The sequence below is a fragment of the Oncorhynchus masou genome, chromosome 33, assembly GCF_036934945.1.
Source record: "Oncorhynchus masou masou isolate Uvic2021 chromosome 33, UVic_Omas_1.1, whole genome shotgun sequence".
NCBI lineage: Eukaryota > Metazoa > Chordata > Actinopteri > Salmoniformes > Salmonidae > Oncorhynchus > Oncorhynchus masou.
In genome coordinates this window covers 17,992,927-18,016,943 of record NC_088244.1, presented here as the reverse complement: position 1 = coordinate 18,016,943, position 24,017 = coordinate 17,992,927, and the positions used below count along the sequence as shown (strand labels likewise).

At 44.4% G+C, this 24,017-nt stretch overlaps 1 protein-coding gene across 8 annotated transcripts in view; it reads right to left on the bottom strand.

Annotated features, from left to right (window-relative positions):
• LOC135527932 (membrane-associated guanylate kinase, WW and PDZ domain-containing protein 1-like) overlaps positions 1-24,017 on the bottom strand; it is a 212,993-nt gene that overhangs the window by 62,831 nt on the left and 126,145 nt on the right. For all 8 annotated transcript variants that reach the window (XM_064956605.1, XM_064956606.1, XM_064956603.1 and 5 more), the window contains exons 3-5: positions 10,502-10,621; positions 7,549-7,758; positions 6,366-6,588 (exon numbers count right to left, since the gene is read on the bottom strand). In XM_064956605.1, coding sequence (XP_064812677.1) covers positions 6,366-6,588; positions 7,549-7,758; positions 10,502-10,621 — 553 coding nt within the window. The remainder of the gene's footprint in view (positions 1-6,365; positions 6,589-7,548; positions 7,759-10,501; positions 10,622-24,017) is intronic.

Genomic DNA, 24,017 nt, shown 5'->3' with positions numbered 1-24,017 from the left:
TCTATCCTGATGCCTGGTCACTTTACCCTGCCTTCATGTACATATCTACCTCAAATACCTTATTATTATCTACCCTGATGCCTGGTCACTTTACCTTGCCTTCATGTACATATCTACCTCAAATACCTCATTATTATCTATCCTGATGCCTGGTCACTTTACCCTGCCATCATGTACATATCTACCTCAAATACCTTATTATTATCTATCCTGATGCCTGGTCACTTTACCCTGCCTTCATGTACATATCTACCTCAAATACCTTATTATTATCTATCCTGATGCCTAGTCACTTTACCTTCATGTACATATCTACCTCTAATACCTTATTATTATCTATCCTGATGCCTGGTCACTTTACCCTGCCTTCATGTACATATCTACCTCAAATACCTTATTATTATCTATCCTGATGCCTGGTCACTTTACCCTGCCTTCATGTACATATCTACCTCAAATACCTTATTATTATCTATCCTGATGCCTAGTCACTTTACCCTGCCTTCATGTACATATCTACCTCAAATACCTTATTATTATCTATCCTGATGCCTAGTCACTTTACCTTCATGTACATATCTACCTCTAATACCTTATTATTATCTATCCTGATGCCTGGTCACTTTACCCTGCCATCATGTACATATCTACCTCTAATACCTTATTATTATCTATCCTGATGCCTGGTCACTTTACCCTGCCATCATGTACATATCTACCTCTAATACCTTATTATTATCTATCCTGATGCCTGGTCACTTTACCCTGCCATCATGTACATATCTACCTCAAATACCTTATTATTATCTATCCTGATGCCTGGTCACTTTACCCTGCCATCATGTACATATCTACCTCTAATACCTTATTATTATCTATCCTGATGCCTGGTCACTTTACCCTGCCATCATGTACATATCTACCTCAAATACCTTATTATTATCTATCCTGATGCCTGGTCACTTTACCCTGCCTTTATGTACATATCTACCTCAAATACCTTATTATTATCTATCCTGATGCCTGGTCACTTTACCCTGCCTTCATGTACATATCTACCTCAAATACCTTATTATTATCTATCCTGATGCCTGGTCACTTTACCCTGCCTTCATGTACATATCTACCTCAAATACCTTATTATTATCTACCCTGATGCCTAGTCACTTTACCTTCATGTACATATCTACCTCAAATACCTTATTATTATCTATCCTGATGCCTAGTCACTTTACCCTGCCTTCATGTACATATCTACCTCAAATACCTTATTATTATCTATCCTGATGCCTGGTCACTTTACCCTGCCTTCATGTACATATCTACCTCAAATGTCTTATTATTATCTATCCTGATGCCTGGTCACTTTACCCTGCCTTCATGTACATATCTACCTCTAATACCTTATTATTATCTATCCTGATGCCTGGTCACTTTACCCTGCCTTCGTGTACATATCTACCTCTAATACCTTATTATTATCTATCCTGATGCCTAGTCACTTTACCCCGCCTTCGTGTACATATCTACCTCAAATACCTTATTATTATCTATCCTGATGCCTAGTCACTTTACCCTGCCTTCATGTACATATCTACCTCAAATACCTTATTATTATATATCCTGATGCCTAGTCACTTTACCCTGCCTTCATGTACATATCTACCTCTAATACCTTATTATTATCTATCCTGATGCCTAGTCACTTTACCCTGTCATCATGTACATATCTACCTCAAATACCTTATTATTATCTATCCTGATGCCTGGTCACTTTACCCTGCCTTCATGTACATATCTACCTCAAATACCTTATTATTATCTATCCTGATGCCTGGTCACTTTACCCTGCCTTCATGTACATATCTACCTCAAATACCTTATTATTATCTACCCTGATGCCTGGTCACTTTACCTTGCCTTCATGTACATATCTACCTCAAATACCTCATTATTATCTATCCTGATGCCTGGTCACTTTACCCTGCCATCATGTACATATCTACCTCAAATACCTTATTATTATCTATCCTGATGCCTGGTCACTTTACCCTGCCTTCATGTACATATCTACCTCAAATACCTTATTATTATCTATCCTGATGCCTAGTCACTTTACCTTCATGTACATATCTACCTCTAATACCTTATTATTATCTATCCTGATGCCTGGTCACTTTACCCTGCCTTCATGTACATATCTACCTCAAATACCTTATTATTATCTATCCTGATGCCTGGTCACTTTACCCTGCCTTCATGTACATATCTACCTCAAATACCTTATTATTATCTATCCTGATGCCTAGTCACTTTACCCTGCCTTCATGTACATATCTACCTCAAATACCTTATTATTATCTATCCTGATGCCTAGTCACTTTACCTTCATGTACATATCTACCTCTAATACCTTATTATTATCTATCCTGATGCCTGGTCACTTTACCCTGCCATCATGTACATATCTACCTCTAATACCTTATTATTATCTATCCTGATGCCTGGTCACTTTACCCTGCCATCATGTACATATCTACCTCTAATACCTTATTATTATCTATCCTGATGCCTGGTCACTTTACCCTGCCATCATGTACATATCTACCTCAAATACCTTATTATTATCTGTCCTGATGCCTGGTCACTTTACCCTGCCATCATGTACATATCTACCTCTAATACCTTATTATTATCTATCCTGATGCCTGGTCACTTTACCCTGCCATCATGTACATATCTACCTCAAATACCTTATTATTATCTATCCTGATGCCTGGTCACTTTACCCTGCCTTCGTGTACATATCTACCTCTAATACCTTATTATTATCTATCCTGATGTCTAGTCACTTTACCCTGCCTTCATGTACATATCTACCTCAAATACCTTATTATTATCTATCCTGATGCCTGGTCACTTTACCCTGCCTTCATGTACATATCTACCTCAAATAAGCCCCTCAGGCGCGACGTCCCCTGAAGGCCCATTCTGCTAACTGCGGCCTGCTAGCTATCTATAGCATATTGGACTGTTAGCTGATCCACCGGCCAGTTTCTTGGACCACTATACATATTTTGCCAATTGGACTTGGACCCTCTGCTACTTGGAACCCTACAAATTCCACGACTGGTCTATTGACGTCACCACACAAGGAGGCAAAAACAGACTTTTCCCCCATCACACCGTCCCTCTTAAGGCCCTTATGCTAGCTTCGGCCTGCTAACTGCTAGCCCCGGCAAGCTAACTGTCTGAATTGACGTGTCCCCAGCCAGCCCAACCAATCACTGGACCCATACGCCTCTCCCTAATATCAATATGCCTTGTCCATTACTGCCGTGGTTAATGATTACTGTCTTATTTCACTGTAGAGCCTCGAGCCCTACTCAGTATGCCTTAACCAACCATGTTGTTCCATCTCCCACATATGCAATGACATCACCTGGTTTAAACGTCTCTAGAGACTATGTCTTTCTCATCATTACTCAATGCCTAGGTTTACCTCCAATGTACTCTCTTCCTACCATACCTTTGTCTGTACATTATGCCTTGAATCTATTCTATTGTGCCCAGAAACCTGCTCCTTTTATTCTTTGTTCCAAACGTGCCAGAGGGCCAATTCTTATAGCCTTTAGCTGAAACCTTATCCTACTTCTCCTCTGTTCCTCTGGTGATGTAGAGGTGAATCCAGGACCTGCAGTGCCTAGCTCCATTCCTATTTCCCAGGTGCTCTCATTTGTTGACTTCTGTAACCACAAATCCCTTGGTTTCGTGCATGTTAACATTAGAAGCCTGCTCCCTAAGTTTGCTTTATTCACTGCTTTAGAACATTCTACCAACCCGGATGTCTTAGCCGTGTCTAAATCCTGGCTTAGGAAAACCACCTAAAATCCTGACATTTCCATCCCTAACTATAACATTTTCCGCCAAGATAGAACTGCTAAAGGGGGCAGAGTTTCAATCTACTACAGAGATAGCCTGCAGAGTTCTGTCTTACTATCCAGGTCAGTACCAAAACAATTCGAGCTTCTACTTCTAAAAATTCACCTTTCCAGAAACAAGTCTCTCACCGTTGCCGCCTGCTATAGACCACTCTCTGCCCCCAGCTGTGCCCTGGACACCATATGTGAATTGATTGCCCCCATCTATCTTCTGAGCTCATGCTAATAGGTGACCTAAACTGGAACATGCTTAACACCCCGGCCATCCTACAATCTAAGCTTGATGCCCTCAATCTCACACAAATTATCAATGAACCTACCAGGTACCACCCCAAATCCGTAAACACGGGCACCATGATAGATATCATCCTAACTAACTCGCCCTCCAATTACACCTCTGCAGTTTTCAACCAAAATCGCAGCGATCACTGCCTCATTGCCTGCATCCATAATGGGTCTGCGGTCAAACGACCACCCCTCATCACTGTCAAACGCTCCCTAAAACACTTCTGCGAACAGGCCTTTCTAATTGACCTGGCCGGGGTATCCTGGAATGACATTGACCTCATCCCGTCAGCGGAGGATGGCTGGTTACTCTTTAAAAGTGCCTTCCTCACCATCTTAAATAAGCATGCTCCGTTCAAAAAAATGAGAACTAGGAATATATGTAGCCCTTGGCTAGCTTTTTCAAACAGAAATTTGCATCCTGTAGCACAAACTCAAAAAAGTTATGGGACACTGTGAAGCCTATAGAAATAAGAGCACCCCCTCCCAGCTGCCCACTGCACTGAGGCTAGGAAACACTGTCACTACCGATAAATCCACAATAATTGAGAATTTCAATAAGCATTTTTCCACGACTGGCCATGCTTTCCACCTGGCTACCCCTACGCCGGTCAACAGCCCTGTGCTCCCCACAGCAACTCGCCCAAACCTCCCCCACTTCTCCTTCACCCAAATCCAGATGGCTGATGTTCTGAAAGAGCTGCAAAATCTGGACCCCTACAAATCAGCTGGGCAAGACAATCTGGACCCTCTTTTTCTAAAATAAACTAAAGAAATTATTGCAACCCCTATTACTAGCCTGTTCAACCTCTCTTTCGTATCGTCTGAGATTCCCATGGATTGGAAAGCTGCCATGGTCATCCCCTCTTCAAAGGGGGAAACACTCTAGATCCAAACTGCTACAGACCTATATCTATTCTAGCCAAGTTAACAAACAGATTACTGACCATTTTGAATGTCAATGTACCTTCTCCACTATGCAATCTGGTTTCAGAGCTGGTCATGGGTGCACCTCAGCCACGCTCAAGGTCCTAAACGATATCATAACCTCCATCGATAAGAGACATTACTGGGGAGCCGTATTCATCGACATGGCTAAGGCTTTTGACTCTGTCAATCACAACATTCTTATTGGCCTTGGTCTCTCAAATGATTGCCTCGCTTGGTTCACCAACTACTTCTCCGATAGAGTTCAGTATGTCAAATCGGAGGGCCTGTAGTCCGGACCTCTGGCAGTCACTATGGGGGTGCCACAGGGTTAAATTCTCGGGCCGACTCTCTTCTCTGTGATGTCACTCTCGCTGCTGGTGATTCTCTGATCCACCTCTACACAGACTAAACCATTCTGTATACATCTGGCCCTTCGTTGGACACCTTAACTAATCTCCAGATGAGCTTCAATGCCATACAACTCTCCTTCCGTGGCCTCCAACTGCTCTTAATGCATGCAAGTGAAACTAAATGCATGCTCTTCATCTGATCGCTGCCCGCACCTGCCCGCCCATCCGGCATCACTGCTCTGGACGGTTCTGACTTAGAATATGTGGACAACTACAAATACCTAGGTGTCTGGTTAGACTGTAAACTCTCCTTCCAGAATCACATTAAACATCTCCAATCCTAAATTAAATCTAGAATCGGCTTCCTATTTCGCAACAAAGCATCCTTCACCCATGCTGCCAAACATACCCTCGTAAAACTGACCATCCTACCGATCCTTGACTTCGGCGATGTCATTTACAAAATAGCCTCCAACACTCTACTCAACAAATTGGATGCAGTCTATCACAGTGCCATCCGTTTTCTCACCAAAGCACCATACACTACCCACCACTGCGACCTGTATGATCTCGTTGGCTGCGACCTGTATGATCTCGTATGAAGTAGACTTCTCCGTTCTCGGTGTAAGCTAAGGTACAGGCCATAGGGACTTAGGATAGGATTTAGGGTATATTATACGTACTCTATGAAGTAGACTTCTCCGTTCTCGGTGTAAGCTAAGGTACAGGCCATAGGGACTTAGGATAGGATTTAGGGTATATTATACGTACTCTATGAAGTAGACTTCTCCGTTCTCGGTGTAAGCTAAGGTACAGGCCATAGGGACTTAGGATAGGATTTAGGGTATATTATACGTACTCTATGAAGTAGACTTCTCCGTTCTCGGTGTAGGCCATCTCCCAGTTGCCTGGCAGGGGTCCTAGGGGGTCTTCTGGGGAGGCCTGGGGCTGGGCGTGTGTCTGCTGCCCGCTGTCCGAGGTGGATGCGGCCACGTTGTTCAGACCATAGGACGGAGCGTTCTCGCGCGCGGGGTACGGCCGTAGAACACCGCCGCAGCTCTCGTCCTGGTCGCTAGGGTTACCTGTGCACAACAAGGGAGAGGGGAAGAGACTACGAACTAAGGATCCTGGGAAAGTAAGGAGCACGACAACACAGAACAAAACAGAGAGGAGGTTTATGTTTCCTGCTGTAACAGGAATGTGGGAATCTAAGGGTGGAATGATAAGACAATTCATGCTAAGAGTACTGTGTGCAATATAGGACTACTAAAACCAACAGCAACAAAAATATATACTATGGTTCACGACTGCTAAACATTTTTCCTTTCTTAACTTTCTCTCCCTCCCTCTGTAAACCCCCTGCCTGCTAGTCCAAAAGGAATGGGGCCCAATGACTACAATGAACATGCAGTCAGCCTCTATTTCTCTTAAACCCCCCTCTATCTTGCCCTCCCTGACTTCATCCTCCCTCTCTCACTTCCGTGAGCCTTTCAGGGGTGATCAAACGCTAATTCACCACTCTGACAGACTGGCAGGACACACAGAGTGAGCATAGAAGGAGAAAAAAAACTCCATCTAGGAACTGACTGTCTCACAAACTCTCCAGTCCGGGCTAACACGTTAACACAAGTGATATTTCACACTCAGTCAGACATTATGCCTAAAAAAACTATTCACAAAGTGTTGTTGAGAGACAGAAAGAGAGTAAGAGAGAAAGAGTGAGAGAGAGGAAGAGAGTGAGAGAGTGAGAGAGAAAGATGGCGCGAGAGAGAGAGAAAACAAGAGAGAAAGATGGAGAGAGCGAGAGAGAGAACAAGAGTAAGATAGAAAGCGAGAGACACCCAGCAACACAGGGCAGAAGAGTGGAGAGCACAAACGCAGATACACACTCTCCCTCACACATGCTTTCAAGCATGTGCATAGAAATGAGCACACACACAACTCACCCACACCCCAAACACACACATCCCCCATTGAACAGCCGCCTGGTTTGGTAGTGGTAGTCGATGTGTAATTGTCTGACGGCATGTAAAATGACATACCTGTAAAACTGTTGTTCATTTCTGTGGCCTGGTCGTCATCCTCGTAGTCTGCAGGTCCTACTTGCGCGTTTTGCATGTCATTGTAGGACTTGGTGCGCTTGGGAGTGGACTGCTGGGAGCCTGGAGGGCCGTTGAGGAGCACAGCATCACTGAGAATCACTGTCCCAACCACGGGCTGCCTCGGCGGCTTAGGCGTCCCATAATAGTTACCTAGGCAACAACAGGGACATTAGCATGCCTGAGAAAGAGATGGAGGGAGAGGGAGAGAGAGAGGGAGAAGAGAGGGAGGGAGAAGGAGAGAGGAACGGGGAGGGAGAGAGGGAGGGAGAAGGAGAGCGGGAGAGAGAAGGAAGAGGGAGGGATGGAGGTGGGCGTGAGACAGAGAGAAGGGGATGAGAGAGGGAGGGGAGGGGGAAGGAGAGAGGAAGGGAGAGAGAGAGCACCGGCTTCTCCCTACTAGAATCTGAAGTCAAATGTTTACTGTTTGCTGATGATCTGATGACAGCAGCACCTAGATCTTCTGCACAGATTCTGACAGACCTGGGCCCTGACAGTACACCTCAGTAAGACAAAATATGGTGGTGTTACAAAAAAGGTCCAGTTGCCAGGACCACAAATACAAATTCCATGTAGACACCAAAATTAACATCAGCGCGACAGGTAACTTCCACAAAGTTGTGAACGATCTGAGAGACAAGGCAAGTAAGGCCTATGCCATCAAAAGTAACATAACATTCAAGTGTTTTTAATCAGTTACAGAACTCATTGCCCTTTATGGTTGTGAGGTCTGGGGTCCGCTCACCAACCAAGAATTCACAAAATGTGACAAAAACCAAATTGAACCTCTGCATGCAGAATTCTGCACAAATATCCTCTGTCTACAACGTAAAACAGCAAATCATGCATGCAGAGCAGAATTAGGCCGACACCCGCTAATGATCAAAATCCAGAAAAGAGCCATTAAATTCTACAACCACCTAAAAGGAAGCGATTCCCAAACCTTCCATAACAAAGCCATCCCCTACACCTACAGAGACAAGAATATCACTGCACCCGCAATAACATCTGCTAATTATGTGTATGTGACCAATACAATTTGATATGAACCTGAAGAAGAGTCCCCTAAGCAAGCTGGTCCTGTGGCTCTGTTCACAAACACAAACAGACCCCACCGAATCACAGGACAGCACAATTAGACCCAACCAAATCATGAGAAAACAAAAAGATAATTACACATTGGAAAAAAACTGAGCAGACTAGAATGCTAAACAGAGTCCTTAGTGGCACAATACCTGATCACTGTAACTGACCCAAAATGAAGGAATGCTTCACTATGTACAGACTCATTGAGCCTCGCCTTACTATTGAGAAAGGCTGCCGTAGGCAGACCTGGCTCTCAAGAGAAGACAGGCTATGTGCACATTGCCCACAAAATGAGGTGGAAACTGAGCTGCACTTTCTAACCTCCTGCCAAATGTATGACCATTTCAGAGATACAGATTTCCTTCAGATTGCACAGATGCACAAAGAATTAGAAAACAAATCCAATTTTGATAAACTCCCATATCTACTGGGTGAAACCACAGCATCAAGATGTGTGACCTGTTTCCACACAAAAAGGGCAACCAGTGAAGACCAAACACCATTATAAATACAACCTAGATTTATTTTCCCTTTTGTAATTTTCCCTTTTGTAACTATTTGCTCATCTTTACAACACTGTATATAGACATAATGACATTTACTGTTGTTTATTTCACTTTTGTTTATTATCATTTTCACTTGCTTTGGCAATGTTTCCCATGCCAATAAAGCCCCTTAAATTGAATTGAAATTGAGAGAGGGGGAGGGAGGGAGAGAGAAGGAGGGGGAGGGAGCGAGAGATAGAACACAGAGAGATAGAGGACAGAGAGGTCAAGAACAGAGAGATAGATCCAGAAAGACAGCGGGAAGGGGATCTATAAAATCTCAGTGCAGTGGAAAGAGAGACAATGGCAGAGCACAAAGAGTCCTGAAATGGTGGAAATAAGCAGCTGCAGGAAAATCAGGCTTTTTTCCCTAGTCAGTGTTGTTCTGGACTGAGAGGGAGCAGAGAGCATACAAGCATAATACAACGGGCCGGCTCAGAGAAACTTTACCTTGTTAAAGTATACATTCAAATGGCTGGCTTATCACTGGACAGTACCACATCTGTTGCTTAAGTTTATTTCCTTTAAATCCCATTGATAAGCAAATACCATCCACAATGCAATGCAAGAGATAGTGACACATGCTCAAAACCACATTCTAAATGTATGTCATTATCTACAACTGATGAAAACTGTAAATCCCGATCTTTAAAAATCATCTTGAAAATAGATTTTAAAAGTCTCGCCACAATTTTTGGAAAGAAAAAATGTTGGGCATGAGAATTGGACTCATATCTCAATGCAACGGCATGTCATTGAGACCTACTGAACGTAGGTCTGCCTCACATTTGTATTTGCAAGGCATCCAGCTCCTGTGGACAGGTATTTGACACTGTCTGCGGGGGAGGGAGAAAGGAGCCAAACACAATAGTACAGGTGGCAAGGAGATTAACACTACACACGCACAAACAAACACACACACACACACACACACACACAGGTGGATTCTGTCAGGACAGAAGACGTATCACTGTGGTACACTGTACTAATCTAGGTAAGGATAACCTTGTGATCTGTTTGTATGTGTATGTTTTGTATTGTATAATTTTTTATAAATTATAATAATCAAAATAAATATTATCAGGTCAGAAATCCTAAATACAATCTTACTAAAAAAGAGAAAGATTATCTTCTGCACTCCTACAGTACCATAGCATCATCATCATCATCATCCTCCTCACCAGCATCACTAAAACCAACACCACCAGCATCATCCTCATCACCAGCATCACTAAAACCAACATCCCCACCATCATCATCCTCACCTTCAAACGTTCCTATTTCCAGTAGTGTTCCACTCTGCTCAAGGTTCAAGAAGTCCTCCACAGACAGGAAGTTGTAATCAACCCCGGGGACCTCCCCGTCTCGAGGGGGGCGTGTCGTACCTGGAGAGAGAGGAAACCAAGGTTATTATCAGCATGACTACCAACCACTCTGACCGAAGACCAGGGAGAAGTTTGAGGTGCTTCTCAGTGGCAGTCACATTTGACAAAACCTACTCAACCTACGAATTAACAAAAACAAACATTAGGGCCTCTCTGTGGGCGGAAACAAAGATTGCGGAGGAGGAAGTAGCCAGTGATCTACAGTATAATCAGTATTCACACACAGCTAGCTATGTAGCTTGCTCGTATTCACACACAGCTAGTTATGTAGCTAGCTAGTATTCACACACAGCTAGCTATGTAGCTAGCTAGTATTCACACACAACTAGTTATGTAGCTAGCTAGTATTCACACACAGCTAGCTATGTAGCTAGCTAGTATTCACACACAGCTAGCTATGAGCTAGCTAGTATTCACACACAGCTAGTTATGTAGCTAGCTAGTATTCACACACAGCTAGTTATGTAGCTAGCTAGTATTCACACACAGCTAGCTATGAGCTAGATAGTACTCACACACAGCTAGCTATGTAGCTAGCTAGAATACACACAGCTAGCCATGTAGCTAGTTACTATACACACACAGCTAGCTATGTAGCTAGCTAGTATACACATATAGCTAGCTAGTGTTTGTAAGCAAAAAGCATATAACACCGGATCTGGAAGTTCAAACGTCGCCGCCAGATAGAGTCAAAAAGAGTGCATTGGCCCCTCCTGCTTGGTTAGCTAGTCTGGTTCCCCAGGACCCTAGTGGATTTACACTACACAAGGGGGACTTCCTCTCTGGGTGGAACACAATGACGATGTGGACAAAAGTGTGCGCTGCCTCCCCAAAAGCATACCCTGCCCTTGCACATGCCTGCACATCGATCGACAGTGTGAAGCTTGTAGCCACCATGAGGCCTGAGGGAAGACAAGACGGAGGAACAGGTCCACACAAACTGGAGGTGTGGGAGCTGAAAGTGACAGGGTGCAATTTCGGTCACTGCTCTCTTTGAGGCTGCAGTGAACAGAGAAGGTGGACTTGGACATGATGTGAGGAGACAGGACAGTAAGAAAGTCTCACACACCCCTACCTCACTCTGCCAGTGGTGGCAAACCACAGGCTTTAAAACATCAGGCTTTAAACGCAACGCCAGAGATGAATGAGTCACACACACCCCTTTTCTTCTTAATCTGTTACTTTTTTTCCAATAAGAAAATCCAGAGATATAGACATTAACATGACTTAGAGGAACTGACACTATTGCTTGGCTATTTATTTTCCTTTCTGGCACTGCGATTATACACTATGACTTAAAAGACCCCCTGTGGTCGTTTTCATTAAAAAACATTTGTCTTTATGGTCTAACTGAACCACATATTTGCCTCCAAAGTCCATCTGTAGTATAAAGACCTACCTGCATCACCATAAAGAACATTGGGACTTTCTAACTATGACTGTAATGGGAACTGATTTGAGTCATTCCTCTCCTGCATTTACTGTAACTAAGTACTGACCTTTGACCTGTTTAACTGCCACTATCAAACATCTGTCAGTGTTGAATGTTACCGTTAAAGTTTGAGGCCAGACTGAGCCGAGGGAACGCTGATAATGGATCTTTGATGCTGTGTGATTCTGTTGTGTCTTCCTTTCAGCCTCTCAGCCTGGAGTTTACAGAACATGTGGTACTGTCGGATTAGAATATAAAGGGCCTGTCTCCAAGAGGCCCGCGAGCCCACTTGATCCAGTAGATCACGCAAAGCTCCTGCAACATCTGTCTGACACTGAACTCTGTCCAAGGTTTCTAGCCTGGTTGCACAGCTATACCAGGGGAAGAAGACAGAGGGTGATGATTTCTAGCCTGGTTCCACAGCTACACCAGGGGAAGAAGACAGAGGGTGATGGTTTCTAGCCTGGTACCACAGCTACACCACAGGTAGAAGACAGAGGGTGATGGTTTCTAGCCTGGTTCCACAGCTACACCAGGGGAAGAAGACAGAGGGTGATGGTTTCTAGCCTGGTTCCACAGCTACACCAGGGGAAGAAGACAGAGGGTGATGGCAAATGGCACATTGAATCCTTGGTCAGAGGTCACCTCTAGTGTGCCACAAGGTGGGGTGGTTTCACCATATCTGTTTCTCCTTCACATGTCCACCCGAAAAGTTGTCTTCGGTGACACACTGGACGATGTAGGGCTGTCCCGAGCCATACCTTTAACCAGTAACCAAGAGGACACTTGGAGGCGAAGCAGCTGGAAGAGTGGGCCACATCCAACAACATGCTCCTGAATGGGAAAGTGTCTGGAAATGTGGATATGCTTTTCTAGAGATCATCCACAACCTGCATCACTAATCCTAGGAGGTCAGGAAGTGTCAGTGGTAAAAACAACTGAGTATCTTGGTTTTCATCTAGACTCTCTCTCTCTCAGTATAATTACAGTGAAAGGGAGTTGTCAGAAGACAACAGAGATAGGGGTCATTGTGTTCCTCTCTTTACAGAGGCAGAGCAATCACACACCTGGCAGATGGCTGATGGAAGTCCTAACTCATCTGTGAGTACGACAGTCACGACACACTCACACACACAGTCAGGGAGGCAGGCACGCACACACAGCTTGGTAAGAGTTCAAAGTTGTCGTCCAGAACCAAAGCTGTTTCTCTGAAACATCCGAGCACTGTGTTTACTTCCTGTAAGATTCAAGGCTCTTTTCTTCTCTCTCTCTCTCTTTTAGGGCAGCAGGCTGCCTAGTGGTAAGAAAGTTGGGCCAGTTACCGAAAGGTTGCTGGATCAAATCCTTGAGCTGACAAGGTAAAAATCTGTCGTTCTGCCCCTGAACAGGGCAGTTAACTCACTGTTCAATGGTAGGCCGTCATTGTAATTAAGAATTAGTTCTTAACTGACTTGCCTAGTTAAATAAAGGTAAAACATCTCAGTGGCCTTCTAGATGACAAAGACAATAATGGTTTCATACTCCCAACCAAAATGCCATACAATACCCTATGATCAATCACCTACTTGGAAAATGTACTGGGATTATACTGCTTCTCTGCTCTGTATGCATCACAGACAGGATGGAGGGAAAATAAAGTGTGTTGATAGTTTGAGTCATCGTTGTTGACGTACAAAGTCCTTTGGTGGTATATATATGTCTGTGTCACAATGTGTTCTAATCTCTACTGTAGAGGGAGTGGAGGAGTTGTTTGTCCCTGGTAGTATCCCTGCACTGGGGGTCTCTGGTGGGGTGACTAATGCAGGTGTGCTGATTGGGCTGTTCCTCTATGTGATTCTGTAACAATAATCAATTGGTCCAAACCAATGTTTTTCACTTAAACCCCTCACAGTCGAAGATCTGCTACAGGAAGGATGCTCTAAATATAGAGTTAAGGGCACAAACCTCTCTCTTTTCAAAGCAGTCAAATATCCGTGTTCATTCTTTTTTTTAGAAAGGCTAAAAATACTTTGTCATCACTGTCAGCTTAACATAAAACCTTTTTCAAAATGGGAGTTACAAGTTCCTTTTTAAATTCAAACCCTAATGTCAGTTGAGCTCTCATTTGCAGAGTGAACCATTAGAATTAGATGACATAATGGATTCTTCAGACAGACAGACAGACAGACAGACAGACAGACAGACAGACAGACAGACAGACAGTTAGACAGACAGACAGACAGACAGGCAGGCAGGCAGACAAGCAGGCAGCAGGCAGACAAGCAGGTGGGCAGGAACGCAGACAAGCAAGCAGGCGGCAGACAAGCAGGCCGCAGGCAGACAGCAGGCAGTCAAGCAGCAGGAAGCAGACAGGCAGCAGACAAACAGGCAGCAGACAGGTAGGCTTGCGACAGGCAGGCAGCAGACAGGTCGGCTTGAGACAGGCAGACAGGTAGACTTGAGGCAGACAGGCAGCAGACAGGTAGGCTTGAGGCAGACAGGCAGCAGACAGGCAGGCAGCAGACAGGTCGGCTTGAGAAACGGCAGGCAGCAAACAGGTAGGCTTGAGGCAGACAGGAAGCAGACAGGTAGGCTTGAGGCAGACAGGCAGGCAGCAGACAGGCAGGCAGCAGACAGGCAGGCAGCAGACAGGTCGGCTTGAGACAGGCAGGCAGCAGACAGGTAGGCTTGAGGCAGACAGCAAGCAGACAGGCAGGCAGCAGACAGGTAGGCTTGAGGCAGACAGGAAGCAGACAGGCAGGCAGCAGACAGGTAGGCTTGAGGCAGACAGGAAGCAGACAGGCAGGCAGCAGACAGGTAGGCTTGAGGCAGACAGACAGGCAGAGACAGGCAGGCAGCAGACAGGTCGGCTTGAGACAGGCAGGCAGCAGACAGGTAGGCTTGAGGCAGGCAGGCAGCAGACAGGTAGGCTTGAGGCAGACAGGCAGCAGACAGGTAGGCTTGAGGCAGACAGGCAGCAGACAGGTCGGCTTGAGACAGGCAGGCAGCAGACAGGTAGGCTTGAGGCAGACAGGCAGCAGACAGGCAGGCTTGAGGCAGACAGGAAGGCAGCAGACAGGTCGGCTTGAGGCAGACAGGCAGCAGACAGGCAGCAGACAGCAGACTGGTAGGCTTGAGGCAGACAGTCAGCAGACAGGCAGGCAGCAGACAGGTCGGCTTGAGGCAGACAGGCAGCAGACAGGCAGCAGACAGACAGCAGACAGGTAGGCTTGAGGCAGACAGGCAGCAGACAGGCAGGCAGCAGACAGGTAGGCTTGAGGCAGACAGGCAGCAGACAGGTAGGTTTGAGGCAGACAGGCAGCAGACAGGTAGGCTTGAGGCAGACAGGCAGCAGACAGGCAGCAGACAGCAGACAGGTAGGCTTGAGGCAGACAGGAAGCAGACAGGCAGGCAGCAGACAGGTAGGCTTGAGGCAGACAGGCAGCAGACAGGCAGGCAGCAGACAGGTCTGCTTGAGGCAGACAGGCAGCAGACAGGCAGCAGACAGACAGCAGACAGGTAGGCTTGAGGCAGACAGGCAGCAGACAGGCAGGCAGGCAGACAGGTAGGCTTGAGGCAGACAGGCAGCAGACAGGTAGGTTTGAGGCAGACAGGCAGCAGACAGGTAGGCTTGAGGCAGACAGGCAGCAGACAGGCAGGCAGCAGACAGGTAGGCGTGAGGCAGACAGGCAGCAGACAGGCAGCAGACAGACAGCAGACATGTAGGCTTGAGGCAGACAGGCAGCAGACAGGCAGGCAGCAGACAGGTAGGCTTGAGGCAGACAGGCAGCAGACAGGCAGCAGACAGGCAGCAGACAGACAGCAGACAGACAGCAGACAGACAGCAGACAGATAGGCTTGAGGCAGACAGGCAGCAGACAGGTAGGCTTGAGGCAGACAGGCAGCAGACAGGCAGCAGACAGGCGGCAGACAGGTAGGCTCGAGGCAGACAGGCAGCAGACAGGTAGGCTTGAGGCAGACAGGCAGCAGACAAATAGCAGGAAGACAAAAGGCTCAGCGAGGAAAGGCTTGGCCTCATTACTATCTATGTCCCTCCTTTCTATTCTCTGAAACGGAATATCTATACTAATGGTCATGTTGTTCCTAAATACAGTAAGATAAACTAAACTAAATACAGTAAGATAGACCATTCACTGGATCCTACTTAGTTTATCACTACTGTTTTCAGCCTAACCTCCTCTTACAGTAATAGGGGGAAATGATCCCTTTAACTCAGTGTTCTCAAACTCGGTCCTGGGGACCCCAAGGGGTGAACGTTTTGGGTTTTGTCCTAGCACTACACAGTTGATGAAAAAAATCTACAAATCTTCAAGCTTTGATTATTTGAATCAGCTTTGTAGTGTTAGGACAAAAAATTAGTTTGGAAACGATGATTAACTGTTTGAACAACAGTAACTACTGAGGGTAATTATGAATGACCCCTGAGGTGTAAGAGAGAAATATACCCAGCCACAAACACATGCACCAGAACAGAGGACAGACACATACAGTAGAACTAGACAGCTACAGCCTCAGTCCTGTTGCTAAGGACAACAAGAGGGGTATTACATGTTGCACTTCCAGTGTGTAAGAAAAGATGACAGATTAAATAGTTATCTGCATATAAATGGTAGAGTGTGTGTGTGTGTGTGTGTGTGTGTGTGTGTGTGTGTGTGTGTGTGTGTGTGTGTGTGTGTGTGTGTGTGTGTGTGTGTGTGTGTGTGTGTGTGTACTACTGTATGTAATGGAGAGTATAGGCTGAGGAACTGAGTGTTTAATGACCACCCTATGACACATACTGTACAGACCAGTGTAGTAGCACATCATAAAGCCTGGCAGTGTAACACACACAGTCTAGTGTCTGGCCGATTTTGACTTTGTGGTGACATGATTAGGATCCCTGTCCTGTTTACAGCAGCGTCAACACAGGAGACATAACCCCAGAGATCTGATACAAACAACCTCACGCCACCGTTAGCCAGTTATACGTTTTACCTGTCAGAGCCTAGATTAATTACGTTAAGTGATTACTAGCATGTGAAATGCAGAAGCTAAGAGATGAAACACCATGCATCTCAGTGAATTATGTGTCGAAAGCTTTAGAAGGGACTACTATAAAAATTGAGTCATGATAACCTAAAAATAAGACTGAGCCCTTGCTTAAATTATTAGTATGATTAGGCTATGTCAAATATAATATTATTATGATTAGGCAATATTTCAAATGAAAGGAATTAGAGGTCGACCGATTATGATTTTTCAACGCCGATATCGATTATTGGAGGACCAAAAAAAGCCGATACCGATTAATCAGCCGATTTATTAGCCAATTTATTATTTTATTTGTAATAATGACAATTACAACAATACTGAATGAACACTTATTTTAACTTAATATAATACACCAATAAAATCAATTTAGCCTCAAATAAATAATGAAACATGTTCAATTTGGTTTAAATAATGCAAAAACAAAGTGTTGGAGAAGAAAGTAAAAGTGCAATATGTGCTATGTAAGAAAGCTAGTTCCTTGCTCAGAACATGAGAACATATGAAAGCTGGTGGTTCCTTATAACATGAGTCTTCAATATTCCCAGGTAAGAAGTTTTAGGCTGTAGTTATTATAGGAATTATAGGACTATTTCCCTCTATACCATTTGTATTTCATTAACCTTTGACTACTGGATGTTCTTATAGGCACTTTAGTATTGCCAGTGTAACAGTATAGCTTCCGTCCCTCTCCTCGCTCCTCCCCAGGCTCGAACCAGGAACACAACGACAACAGCCACCCTCGAAGCAGCGTTATCCATGTAGAGCAAGGGGAACAACCACTCCAAGTCTCAGGGCGAGTGACATTTGAAACGCTATTAGCTCGCACAACACTAACTAGCTAGCCATTTCACATCAGTTACACTAGCCTGATCTCGGGAGTTGATAGGCTTGAAGTCAGAAACAGCGCAATGCTTGACGCACAATGAAGAGCTGCTGGCAAAATGCACAAAAGTGCTGTTTGAATGAATGCTTACGAGCCTGCTGCTGCCTACCACCGCTCAGTCAGATACTTGTATGCTTGTATGCTCAGTCAGATTATATGCAATGCAGGACACGCTAGATAAACTAGTAATATCATCAACCATGTGTAGTTAACTAGTGATTATGATTGATTGATTGATTGTTTTTTATAAAATAAGTTTAATGCTAGCTAGCAACTTACCTTGGCTTAATGCATTCGCGTAACAGGCAGTATCATTGTGGAGTGCAACAAGAGGCAGGTGGTTATAGCATTGGACTAGTTAACTGTAAGGTTGCAAGATTGAATCCCCCGAGCTGACAAGGTGAAAATCTGTCGTTCTGACCCTGAACGAGGCAGTTAACCCACCATTTCTCGGCCGTCATTGAAAATAAGAATGTGTTCTTAACTGATTTGCCTAGTTAAATAAAGATTGAATAAAGGTGTAAAAAAAATAATAATAATAATAAAAATTTAAAAAACTCGGCCCAAAAATACAGCTTTCCAATTGTTATGAAAACTTGAAATCGGCCCTAATTAATCGGCCATTCCAATTAATCGGTCGACCTCTAAAAGGAATGGATTGTCTCATTATCACTACCACGACTGAGGATATTTCAAAAGCATAGGGATAACCATGATTGCAAAATTAAACAAACCATATAACTCAATACACAAGGACAACATTTAACAATTTCCACTGAAAATTTAACATAAAATATTTTACTTTGTAATCATTGGTTTTTGTTTGACATATATTTTAAAGTGAAAAATCTGAGTCTCACTCTGAGCATCACTCTGTTACTGTGGAATTGCCCATAGTCAGCTCCAGCTTCACTAGACAACAGATACAGCAGGTAACATGCCCTTGAGCGAGGAACTTAACTCTAATTGCTCCTGTAAGTGGCTCTGGATAAGAGTGTCTGCTAAATGTAATACATTAACACATAGAAAGGATATGTTTCTATCCTGTATACTCTCTTCTCTCTCCCCCTCTCACACTCTCAAGTGAATTTCAGCCCATCCCTCTCTTTAGCCATCTCGCTCCTCCTCTCTCTGGACATCAGAACAGCTTTCACTAACCTCAATTTGGATATGGACTTCTACTTCAATGAGTCAGAGGCGAAGGACATATTGATTATCCTGGACCATGCCCAAATCCTGACGCTCGATGAAGGAGGAGGCGGCGCTATAGAGGCCGGCGTGTGAGATACCTGAAAAGACTACGCCGAAATTGAAAATATAAATCTAGCTGTTTTTTCTATACCCCGGCAGGACAGAATTACAGCATCGGGAAGATCAGGGGGGGGAGTGTGTGTCTCTTTGTTAACAACAGCTGATGAGCGCTCTGTAATAATAAGGAAGCCTCAAGGTTCTGCTTGAATTAGTGAGAATACCTCATGATAAACTGGAGACCATACGTAACTGTCTATTTACCACCACAAGACCACACTCAACAAGTTGTATAGGACCATGAGCAAACAACAAGATGCTCACCCAGAGGCGGCACTCCGAGCGGCCGGTGATTCAACGCAGGAAAACTGAAATCCGTTTTACCACATTTTTACCAGCATGGCACCTGTGCAACTAGAGGCGAAAAACTTTCGATCACCTTTACTCTACACACAGAGACACATACAAAGCTTTCCCTCACCCTCCATTTGGCAAACCTGATCATAACTATATCCTCCTGACTCCTGCTTACAAGCAAAAACTCAAACTACCTGGTAACCCTGCAAAAATGTTTTATTATATTTAACCAGGCAAGTCAGTTAAGAACATATTCTTATTTTCAATGACGGCCTAGGAACAGTGTGTTAACTGCCTGTTCAGGAGCAGAATGACAGATTTGTACGTTGTCAGCTCGGGGGTTTGAACTTGCAACCTTCCGGTTACTACTCCAAAGCTCTAACCACTTGGCTACCCTGCCGCCATTTCCTGCCGCCCATTGACTCGGTACCGGTGCTCCTCATTATTATTATTTTACTGCATTTATCTATTTCCTTTTGACCCTTTTATTTGCTCTTTTTTTCTTTAACTCATTGTTGGGGAACCATTTCACGGTAAAGCGTGACAATTAAAATAAGGTGTATTATTTTCCTTTCCCTATCTCTATTTAGTCATCTCTCTACCCATTTCTCTCTTCTCTCCTTCCTCGCTCTCTCTTTCTCTCTCTTTCCTCTGGTATTAGCGGTAGCAGCATACGCCACTAGGTGTAACAAGGTGCTGCGGACACTGCTGACGTTCTCCTGCTATTGGGGAAGGTTAGGAAATGGAACGCAGGGACTCAATCGGGGTCTCAACTTACTGTTGAGAGTTAGAATAATAAAATACACAAGGTGCAATTTCAATATTTGGTTGTGCATTAGCAGTTCTTCTATCGCTACGTCCGTCACTGACAGTCACTCAATTGGCCTTGTCAGCCAAAACGTTTTAGATTGGTAAATCATTCTAGTGGCCAGCTATCTAAAAGGCTAGGGCCGGCTCAGACTGCGTGGCTATGGATGTGGGTACGCAGAACCACGAGCCACTGCGGCCCCACATGACGATTTTGATTGTTGGGGGGGCGCACCCACATCAAAGTTGCCCATCTCTCACCTAATGGGTACGTAAACCCCTCTCCAGTACCAACACATCTGTGTGTTTGTTTGAGGTGTGTGGCATCGCAGCCCTGCTAAAAGGATGAGGGAGCTTAGGCAAGCATGTCTGCGCATCTGTTATGTCATCAACATTGTTTCCACACGCTGCCACTGAGCAGCAGCATCATCGAAATCTTTCTCCCACTCTCTGTCTGTGTACATAACATTAGACTTTAGCTATGTCTCAAGGCAGGCAAAACAATTGGTTGTCCAATGCCTGTCATCAGGTATAGAATTCAAATATGCTTTAAACATTTTACACCTCCATTTTAGTCATTTAGCAGAGTGACTTACAGTTAGTGCATTCATCATAAGAAGTTAGGTGAGACAACCACATATCACAGTCGTAGTAATATATGTTTTCCTCAAAGAAGTTATCAGCAAAGTCAGTAGTAGTAGGAATAGAGGGGGGAGCAGGAGACTGGGGAGGGGGAGGGGGAAGAGGTAAAGACACTCTTTGAAGAGGTAAGGTTTCAGATACTCTCTGAAGAGGTAGGGCCTGAGATGTTATTTGAAGAGGTAGGGTTTCAGATGTTCTTTGAAGAGTTAGAAGAGGTAGGGTTTCAGATACTCTTTGAAGAGGCAGTGGTGGGCTGTCAGGGCCAGCAAGGCCTTCTCTGCTGGCCTAAACATCATCAGAATATAATTATTCCCCAGAGTAAGAGTTATACTCTTAATTTCATAGCTTTCCTCTTGGTTGCACTGCTTCCAGCCCCAGGTTGAGATTTGGAGGGCTGGTCTTTATGTTAGATCTTTTATCCAATCATATTCAGCCATCATGTGTTGCCAGGGGTCTAAAATCTGCCCTCGGGCCTTCAGAATCAACAGTGAGTTGGCTATTGTACGCCTGCTGGCTGGCTCCAGTGTTACACAGGAGCCAGCTAGCAGGCATAGTGCATGCACGTCTTTTGATTGGATTACCAATATCGAGAGGTAGATCCTATATGGGCAGGTCTATGCAAACCTCAGAACTAGGAAACTGAATTTGATAAACTAATTAATTTGCGTACTACTAAGCTGTTTTTTTAACCCACAATGGCGGAAGGAGGAGAAGATATCGATTTGGTCAAGGATATAATTATAACGCCATTCTTAAGACAAACTTTTCAAGAAAAGTTAGACATTATCAGAAGAGGTCGCCCGACGCCGACGCTACAAAGCCTGTCACAGGCGGGAAAGGGGTTCGTTCGCCACTTTCAAAGTTCCAACTACGAGCGCTATCAATGGCTCACAGGCTCCGAGAAGCACTGCAAACTGTACTGCTGGGAATGCCTATTATTACAATTGAGCGAGAGAGGCGCAGGTTCAGTCAAATCTACGATGACACAGCGCGCATCTCAAGTTCACCAGGCGCAAGCAGAGGCCCAGCACAAGGAGACCCTCACACATACTGCCAACAACTCCACAGCAATATTCTGGACAACATTATTTGCCAGTTACGACACAGGTTTCAAGACCACGAAAAATGTATGTTTCTCTCCCTCCTGGACCCCCAGCACTTTCAGACCTACCAGAAAAAAAACCTGCAAACAGCCTTCTGCAGCTTAACAGAGAGTCACGGAACACTGTTCCACCTATCCAAGCTAAAAACAGAACTGACTGTAATGTATGCTATGACTGATTTTGAAGGGGAAAGTCCCTCTGATCTCCTTGATTTCCTTAAGCAGAAAAATCTGAATGAGGACATGGGGCAACTTTACACATTGGCATGTGTGACAGTGACTATCCCTGTGTCCACGGCTTCTGTTGAGCGGTCATTCTTGGCCTTAAAGCGAATCAAAACGTATTCCAGAAATGCTACTGGACAGACTCTGCTTTCAGCATTAGCCTCCATGTCGATAGAAAATTACTTATTGGTGGAACTAAAACGCACAGATAGACTGTACAACAATGGCTCACAGGTTCCGAGAAGCACTGCAAACTGTACTGCTGGGAATGCCTATTATTTGCAAGTGATAGATTTGGTGTTTGGAGCCACACTGGCTTTGCAAGCTTGAGTTGTCTAACCAAGGCAGCAATGAGACACGGCTGGGCACTTACAAGCAATGGTGCTTTTGAAAACTTTTGGGGACACCCGAGTGGATCTACAGCTCAATGAACAAGCGCGCAGGGCAACGGGAGCTGCACAATGAAAAGGTATTGTACTCTTCCCCTGCAATTCTATGAATAAAAATGTCAATTTCAAGGTGACGCAACGGCTGGTTTTATACTGCGTTTCTGTCTAAATATATAGTGTCTAGAGCCATGTCATCATAATGATGGTAATAAGAGGTGGATTAATTCGGGTGGGACTGTGTAGGACCTCACTGAAGGCCCAGCCCCCAGGCCCACGGCACGCCACTGGGTTTCAGATACTCTTTGAAGATGTAGGGTTTCAGAAACTCTTTGAAGAGGTAGGGTTTCAGATGTTCTCTGAAGAGGTAGGGTTTCAGATGTTCTCTGAAGAGGTAGGGTTTCAGATACTCTTTGAAGAGGTAGGGCTTGAGATGTTCTTTGAAGAGGTAGGGTTTAGAGGTCGACCAATTAATCGGAATGGACAATTAATTAGGGCCGATTTCAAGTTTTCATAACAATCGGTAATCTGCATTTTTGGACACTGAATATGGCTGATTACATTGCACTCCACGAGGAGACTGCATGGCAGGCTGACTACCTGTTACGCGTGTGCAGCAAGGAGGCAAGGTAAGTTGCTAGCTAGCATTAAACGTATCTTATTAAAAAACAATCCATCTTAACATAATCACTAGTTAACTACACATGGTTGATGATTTTACTAGTTTATCTAGCTTGTCCTGCATTGCATATAATCGATGCGGTGCCTGTTAATTTATCATCGAATCACAGCCTACTTCGACAAACGGGTGATGATTTAACAAGCGCATTTGCGAAAAAAGCACTGTCCTTGCACCAATGTGTACCTAACCATAAACATCAATGCCTTTCTTAAAATCAATACAGAAGTATATATTTTTAAACCTGCATATTTAGTTAATATTGCCTGCTAACGTGAATTTCTTTTAACTAGTGAAATTGTGTCACTTCTCTTGCGTTCTGTCAGGGTATATGCAGCAGTTTGGGCTGCCTGGCTCGTAGCGAACTGTGTGAAGACCATTTCTTCCTAACAAAGACCGTGATTAATTTGCCAGAATTGTACATAATTATGACATAACACTGAAGGTTGTGCAATGTAACAGCAATATTTAGACTTAGGGATGGATGCCACCCATTAGATAAAATACAGAACAGTTACGTATTTCACTGAAAGAATAAATGTTTTGTTTCGAAATTATAGTTTCCGGATTTTACCATATTAATGACCTACGGCTCGTATTTCTG